The following is an 8,222-nucleotide window of genomic DNA, read 5'->3' as shown; positions in this document are numbered from 1 at the left end:
CCCGAGCCCCTAGCCCCTATCCTGGAGCCAACTGTCTCCCAGGTATCACTTGGTGAACGCCCCTGGATGGGGCCCAGGCCAGGCAGGAGGGCATGGTGTCAGGATGAGTCCTTAGCAGCCCCAGCACTGACCGAAATGGCTCTGCTCTGCTCCACAGATGACTGCCCACCGCCCCCAGCCCCCTTCCCCCACCGCATTGTGGAGCTGAGGCCCGGGAACATCAACAGTCAATTCAGTCTGAACTCCAAGGAGGCACTGGGCGGGTGAGAACTGGGGCCCCAAGCCCCTGGCCCATGGGCGGGAGAGCGTGAAGTCCCCAGGCCTTACATCTGCCCCATGGGAGGCCCAGACATTCCGATCAGATGTGAGCCGCAGGGTCACAACTGCTTCCATGTGGTCTCATGTGTCTGTGTGCAGGCTGTCACATGGCTGGTGTGTCAGTCACTCACACAAACACACCATTGGTCATTAGGTGTTTCCCATAGGAAGCACGTAATACCGTCCTGTCTGTCTCAGTTTGGAGTACCACACTGACCCCTTCAAGATGATCCTCTGTTTTGTTAGAAGTCCTGAAGTTCCCTCCCCCGGGGCCTGATGCCCTCGCCTGCCTGTGAGGTGCCCATCAGGGGCTGTCCTTTGATGAGCCTACCTTTCCTGAGGCTGTGGTTTGTGCAGGTCAGCTGTGGTCTCTGCAGTAGAGCTCACGTTTGGGGAGGGTACTGGAGCTGGCTGGGATTTCCGCATCTCACAGGGAACAGAGCACAGGCCCCCCACACTTGGCCTTGGCAACTCCCTTACTGTCAGCCTCTTCCCTCTCCAGCGGCAAGTTTGGAGCGGTCTGTACCTGCACAGAGAAGGCCACAGGCCTCAAGCTGGCCGCCAAGGTCATCAAGAAACAGACACCCAAAGACAAGGTAGTGCAGTCTGGCTGTGGGGAGGGCGAGGGGATCCTTGGAGCGGGTGCCTCTCACCTCCCGCCACCCACACGTCTGCACCAGGAGCCGGGGGTGAGAAGCTTGGTGCTCCAAAGACATCACACAGATCAACAGATAGACAGGCGGACAGTCCTGCCATAGGGGCCTGATGCCCCTGACCATAAACTTCACCCCACAGTTGGTGAATTTATCTTGGGGACTTCCCCTTCAAGCCCTCTGGTTCAAGTCAGTAAGGGCTGATGAGCACAGGCTCTGGGCCAGATGCTGTGCTGTGCACTGGAGGTCCCCGAGGGAAGCCAGGTGGTCCCTGCCCCGCAAGAACAGCAAGGGAAACAGGCTTCAACACCAGTCCGGGCCTGGTTCAGAGCAGTGTTCATTCAAGGAGTGAATGAATGAATGAGGCATAGACTCATATGGAGTGAGGGAGTCGGGTATGTGAGGGGGTGATGGCAACCTAGCAGCCTGGCATGGTGAGAGCTATATAACTTACGAAAGCTAAGGCGGGAGGGTGGGGAGAGGAGTTGTCACAGTGGAGTCTCCCAACTCACCCGCAGGTCAGCAAAGGGTCTCCTGAATGAAGGCTTTGAAGAAGGAGGAGCTGTTTTCCAATGGGAAAGGCAGGGGAGAGATTTTCAGACAGAGGGGACTGTGGATAGAAAGGCCTGAGGATCAGAAATGGCAGGTGGAAACCCTTGAGTTGAGATCAGGACCAGGGGAGCAGAGACAGAACATACAGAGGCCTGGAGCCCAGAAGGAGCAGGAGAAGCAGCTCCGGAGGAGTGCTGGGAAGTCAGAAAGATTTTCTTCGTGACTCTTTCTCTATTGCTTCCACTTAATGGGGCTTGGGTCCCAGGCCTCTATCATGGACCTGGCTCAGCGGAGATGCTCAAATGTAATGTGTAAATTAATTGGAGACAGCTATTGATTGGTTAATTATTGGGTACTTTTTCTGTGCTGTGCACTGTGCCAGGTGCTAGGGAAATGGCATCAAACAAGTCCTAACATGCTAGAGAGACAACTAAAACCAAACTGCTAACAGACAACTAAAACCAAGCTGAAACATAAAAAGTGTGGTGTCCGGAGCCGAGACAGTGTTAAGAAGACAAGTAAAGCCAGGAAGGAACAGGGTGTGTGGAGCCGCTCAGATAGGATCAGGTGACCTTAGGCTTCTCTGAGGAAGTGGCGTGGAAGGTGAGATATTCCAAGGAATGGAGTAATGGAAAATGGAACAGTTCAGGCAGTGATCCAGTGCTCTGGGGGAACAGATCTAGGGAGAGACCTGATCATTTGCCAATTTCCTTGGTGTAAATATTCCTACTGTGGTTGATTTCAAGCTACGGATGTGACCACTGGCTGGCAGACTTTCTGAAAGTGACAAATAATGGCAGCTGAAACTAGGAAGGCAGTGATGGGGGAGCTGAGAAATGATTGGGTTTGTAATCTACTTTGGAGTTGGAGTCAAAGGATTTACTGATTGGTTGGATGAGGGGGTGTGAGGAAGCAAGAAGAAGAGAGAAACCCTGGAAAGCTCCTCACTTTTTGTCCTGCACACTGGGGTTAACAATGACGGCCTTTTGCTGATGGACATGCTGCGGGCAACTCAACTTCGGGGAAAGGGTGGTATCAAGGGTTTAATTTTGGACATGAGAGATTTGAGATGCCTATTAGGCATCCAAGGGGGAGGGACTGGTGTCTGGAGTTCAAAGGAGCACTTAGGGGTGGAGATATGTATTTGGGAATCAGTCACATCTGGATGGAATTTCCAGTCATGGGACTTGAGAATGCCCTGGGAGAGAGTGTAGAGCAGGGAGGGCTGAGCGGGAAGGATGGGGCCCAGGATTCAGCCAGCAGGAGGCAAAGAACCAGCAAAGCAAAGGAAAGATGTCCCAGCAGAAATGATTGTGTGGTAAGGACACAGGCTGGAGGGTCGGGAGAGAGATGGGAGGCAAGGAGACCAGAGAGGAGGGGGAGGGCAGCGGTCCAGGCCAGGCCCACCCGAAGAGGATGGAGGGCAGGGAATCATGATGCTCAGATGGTACCCCTGATGCTCCTGGGCCCCAGGAAATGGTGTTGCTGGAGATTGAGGTTATGAACCAGCTGAACCACCGCAACCTGATCCAGCTTTATGCGGCCATCGAGACCCCGCATGAGATCGTCCTCTTCATGGAGTAGTGAGTGTCGGCGGCAGGGTGGGGGCCTGGTGTTGGGGGGGAACAGAAGGCAGCAGGCCCAGAGGCAAGCCTGTAGAGGGGTCTGTGCACACAGCATCGAGGGCGGCGAGCTCTTCGAGAGGATTGTGGACGAGGACTACCAGCTGACTGAGGTGGACACCATGGTGTTTGTCAGGCAGATCTGCGATGGCATCCTCTTTATGCACAAGATGAGAGTTTTGCATCTGGACCTCAAGGTACTAGGGGTGGGCAGCCTCCTGGGAGGGGTCGGGGTGGCATCGGACCACCTGAGGTCACTGCTGCAGCCAACCATCCCTCCATCCCCCGTGACTCCTTCTCCTCCTCCATCCAGTCCTTCCAGCTGTAAGAGTCAAAACAGGGGGCACGTCAGAGAGCAAGAAAGACTTGGTCCCAGCCCTCTCCTAGTCTGGAGTTGTTGTAGTACTTGTTGAAAGGGTCTCTTGCCGTCCTGTGAGCCCCACATATAACACCAGCTGATCAGTGTTGCAGGAGCACCTGCCTCTGTGTAGGCCCCTGATGGGCACTGCTAATGTCTGTTCACTTATCCCACAAACACGTGTTGAGGGCCCACTAGATGCCAGGCAGTGTTGGTGGTGGAGACCCACTGGTGAACAAAATAGATAAAAACGCCTGCCCTCGTGGAGCTTACATTCTAAAAGGGGAATCAGGAAGATGCATCAGTAAGTATAGTGTTGGGCTTCCCTGGTGGCTCAGCGGTAAAGAATCTGCCTGCCAAGCAGGAGACCCGGCTTCAATCCCTGGGTTAGGAAGATCCCCTGGAGAAGGGAATGGCAACCCACTCCAGTATTCTTGCCTGGAGAATCCCATGGACAGAGGAGCCTGGCGGGTTACAGGCCCTGGGGTCACAAAGAGTGGGACACGACTTAGCGACTAAAACAAGAGCAAAGTGCAGTGTCGGTGCAGCAGCATGCACGGGGCAGGCACTAACAGAAGTGTGTGCTGAGAGAACGTTTATGTTCTTCTTGCTCGATACCTTGCACATAGCGGGTGAGGGAAAGCAAATACTGGGTTGGCAAAAAAGTTTGGGTTTTTCCCTAAGATTTTATGAATCCCTCCAAGTCTGATCAGCTGGCCGTGGCCGTGGTGTGGAGTGGGCAGGGGCCCCATGAGTGCCAGGTAGCCCCATCTTTATGGCAGGCGTTAATGTTTGTGGAATTAATGGGAAGGCTAGTGGAGAAGATGAAATCTGAACACTGAGGCGGGTGAACGCCCATCGGCAAAGTGGACAGTACTTTCATTCATTCATTTGGTAAATACATACTGAGCACCTGCTTCTGTGCCTCTGTGCACAGTGCACAGTGCTGGGCGTGGTTGTTGCCCTCTGGATGGTGAGGACATGACCCTATCCCCTGGAGCCTATGAGGTCAGTGGTAGAATCAGGCGTAATAACTCGATGAATAGATCGTTATATTTTTTTGTTAAAATTTTTCTTAATTTTTATTTTTGACTGTGTCACTCAACCTGCAGGGTCTTGGATCCCCCACCAGGGATCAAAGCCACGCCCCCTGCAGTGGAAGCGCCGAGTCTTAACCATAGGACTGCCAGGGAAGTCACTAAGATCACTTTAAACCACTAAAAGCATTATGAAAAAGTGTATGAGTGTAACAGGGAGACATACAAGGTAGAACTGAAGAAGAAGGTAAAGGCCGGAGCATTCAAGGTCCGATACAGGAGATGCTCCTGGTACTCTTGTGAACTAACCCCTCCGCTGTGCTTACTAGTGGTCAGAGGCACTCAAGGTGTGTCTAGAGTGTGCGACAGCCCTTTGGGTCAGGTGTGCTGTTATCATTGCCACTAACAAGTGAGGGAGCGAGGAGGGTAAGGGAATGGGTTTCAAAGGGGCCAGTCTGACAGCAGGGAATTTAGGAGGTGGTCATAATAAGCCAGGAGAGATGATGGGGCTGGAACCCGTAGCAGTGGGGGAGGAATGGGAAGTGGTCAGATGATGGACACATTCTGAAAATAGAGTCAGCCGGATTTCTGATGGTTTGGATGTGGGAGGGCAGAAGGAATGCAAAGAGTACAGGTGCCTCCCGAGTTTCTGGGCAGAACTCAAGCCTGCGTGATGGCACTGGAGGCTGCCCTTCTCCGGTAAAAGCCATTTTCCTTGGGGTAGAGCAGGGTCCCTGATTAAAATGCAGTGTCCTGGGGAGAAGTTCGACTTAAATCTCTGTGTCCTAAATGTGATTTTTTTTTTCAGGATAGCAATAAGTTTTTCATCAGTAAAGGGTTTCATGGTCGAGTAGGCTAGGTGAACCGCAGCCTGAATCCCCTTCCCGGGGTCCCAGCTGCAGGGCTTTTCAGGAAGTCCCCTGTCCTCGTCCCCCAAAAGGAGATCTGGATCTGTCTGGTTTCCCCTGCCAATTGTGTCCTTGGAGCCTTTTTTTTTTAATAATATTTTTTCTCTTTTTTTAAATTTTCTTTTGGCTGTGCTGGGTCTTCACTGCTGTGTTTGGGCTTTCTCTAGTTGCGGTGATCCGGGGTCACTGTCTAGTTACGGTGTGAGGGCTTCTCATTGCAGTGGCTTCTCTTGTGGAACCAGCCTCTAGGCGCATGGGTTTTAGTAGTTGTGGCTCATGGGCTCCAGAACATGGGCTCATTGATTGAGACACATGGGCTCAGTTGCTCCAAGGCGCGTGGGATCTTCCAGGACTAGAGGTCCTTGCATTGCAAGGACCACTGGACCACTGGACCACCAGGGAAGCCCTCCTTGGGGCCTTTGCATCCTTCCCGTGTTTCAGTGGAGCACTGTTGGGCTGTTGAAGTCACTAGCATCCTGCTCTGAGCGCAGCAGTGTGAAAGGACCTTCAGAAAGCCTCCTGTTTGGGGCCTCAGATCAGATACCGCAAAGCCCAGATGAAGAACAGAACCCTGTTCTTCAGAACCCAGCTGGGTCAGGAGGTGGAGGCCCTGGGGGAACTGGAAGACTCCCGCCCATCTCAGCGGTCAGCACCAAGTCCCTCCAAGCCGTGTGTGGCCATATGGCCAGGGTTTACGGTGTTCCAGGTGGTGCTGAAAATCAGGGTTCTTGTGCAAAACCTGCCTTTTAGCCATCATTAACGACTTACAACGTTTCTGCCCCACAACCTCGGATGAGTCCTATGTCCTTGTGTTACATGAGGAGGAGATGGAGGCCCAGCGCAGGAGGGGTTAGCCCTTCAGTGATCTCACATGCTCACCCGTGCTTGGGGTGCCGGATTCCAGGAGTCTTGGCTGAACACCTACTGGGTGCTTTGTTAGACGTTGAGGGTGGGGAGCAGGGACGCCTAGAGAAGAGCCCCTCTCGGGCCTCCAGATCCCCCTCTGTGTCTGGAACAGGTAGATCTGAGAGTCTCTGATGGGGGGCTATCCACTCCGGCAGCCTGGGCCTCTGGTCCAGGGAGCCTGGGCCTTGGATGGACTGGGATGGGGAGGGAGGGTGAGCTGGGTCAGAGGTCAGTCCAGGCCACCCCCTTCTCCTCAGCCAGAGAACATCCTGTGCGTCAACACCACGGGCCATTTGGTGAAGATCATTGACTTCGGCCTGGCACGGAGGTACCACCTTGGGAGGGCGGGGTGGGTGGGGCTAGGGGAAAGTGGGAAGGTGTCTGGGAATGGGCTGGGAGTTGTGCTCTGAGCTCTTGGCCTGACCTCCAGGTATAACCCCAACGAGAAGCTGAAGGTGAATTTTGGGACCCCAGAGTTCCTATCCCCTGAGGTGGTGAATTATGACCAAATCTCCGATAAGACAGACATGTGGAGCCTGGGGGTCATCACCTATATGCTGTGAGTGTTGATGGGGTTGGGGCACATGGGTGGGCAGCTGAGGCCAAGATCACTTCCACCTCCCCACTCCCTCAGTTGAGGTTTACTGGGCATTGGGGGTGCACTCATCATTCCTCTTCTTCACGGTAACCCTGGGAAGCTGGGATGATTATGGCCATTTTACAGATGAGAAGAGTGAGGCTCAGAGAGGGGAAGTGACTTGCCCAAGGTCACCCACCCAGATTCAAACCCAGGTCTGTCCCACTTGAGAGGCTGGGGGTCTTTTCAGCTCACGGTGCTGCTTCTCAGGATCCGTTGCATCCCCGACCCAATCTCACCTCCCTGCCTCCTACCATCGCCTCCTTCCAGCCTGAGTGGTCTCTCCCCCTTCCTGGGAGACGATGACACAGAGACCCTGAACAACGTTCTATCAAGCAACTGGTACTTTGACGAGGAAACCTTTGAGGCCGTGTCAGACGAGGCCAAAGACTTCGTCTCCAACCTCATCGTCAAGGACCAGCGGTGAGGCTCACCCCCCAGGACATGAACCCCATGTGTGCAAAGTCCAGTGCGTGTGTGTGCCGGGTGGGAACTGGGCTGGGAGGCCGGCTCCCAGGCCTGCCGCCTCCTCTCACCACGCCACCCCCTCTCCACAGGGCCCGGATGAGCGCTGCCCAGTGCCTCGCCCACCCCTGGCTCAACAACCTGGCAGAGAAGGCCAAGCGCTGTAACCGCCGCCTCAAGTCCCAGATCTTGCTTAAGAAATACCTCATGAAGAGGCGCTGGAAGGTACCGCTGGACTGAGGCGGGGAGGAGAGAGGGATATGGGGTGGGAAGGGCACTGGCCCCACTGGCCCTGTCTTGGCCGGTTCGGTCTGGAAAACAGAACTGGCTTTTCTCTCTTTGTCCTGGGCTGGCTCCTGCCCTGGGTGGTGGCCCTCCACTCACCCCCTCCACCCTGGGGAGGGGCATCCTTTTATGGCCTGGGCTCAGGAAAAGGTCTCTGATCCCCATGTCAGGCTTCTTCCCTTCATTTCATAAATACTTCTTGACCATCTACCACCTCCGGGCATTGGGGACACAGCAATGGATTTCACTCTTCGTGAACTTACTTTTGGTAGAGGATGGGGAGTTATTAAAAGGAATTAAGGAAGGGCTCTGTTGGCTCAGATGAAGAATCTGCCTGCAATGCAGACAACCCAGGTTCGATCCCTGAAGATCCCCTGGAGAAGGGAATGGCAACCCACTCCAGTAATCTTGCCTGGAGAATTCCACGGACAGAGGAGCCTGGTGGGCTACAGTCCTTGGGGTCACAAAGAGTCGGACATGA

General features: G+C 54.2%; 1 protein-coding gene across 1 annotated transcript in view; it reads left to right on the top strand.

Annotated features, from left to right (window-relative positions):
• The window catches only part of MYLK2 (myosin light chain kinase 2), a 12,539-nt gene extending 4,828 nt beyond the window's left edge, over positions 1 to 7,711 (top strand). The window contains exons 5-12 of the mRNA XM_010841749.1: positions 158 to 263; positions 821 to 914; positions 2,997 to 3,106; positions 3,201 to 3,342; positions 6,612 to 6,682; positions 6,785 to 6,913; positions 7,262 to 7,414; positions 7,549 to 7,711. Of these exons, the coding sequence (XP_010840051.1) occupies positions 158 to 263; positions 821 to 914; positions 2,997 to 3,106; positions 3,201 to 3,342; positions 6,612 to 6,682; positions 6,785 to 6,913; positions 7,262 to 7,414; positions 7,549 to 7,696 (953 nt within the window). The 3' untranslated portion in view covers positions 7,697 to 7,711. The remainder of the gene's footprint in view (positions 1 to 157; positions 264 to 820; positions 915 to 2,996; positions 3,107 to 3,200; positions 3,343 to 6,611; positions 6,683 to 6,784; positions 6,914 to 7,261; positions 7,415 to 7,548) is intronic.
• The last annotated feature ends 511 nt before the right edge of the window (positions 7,712 to 8,222 follow it).

This window comes from Bison bison, unplaced genomic scaffold (assembly GCF_000754665.1).
Source record: "Bison bison bison isolate TAMUID 2011002044 unplaced genomic scaffold, Bison_UMD1.0 scf7180017864167, whole genome shotgun sequence".
NCBI lineage: Eukaryota > Metazoa > Chordata > Mammalia > Artiodactyla > Bovidae > Bison > Bison bison.
Note: the sequence above shows the minus strand (reverse complement) of the source record. Positions and strands in the feature narration are given on the sequence as shown.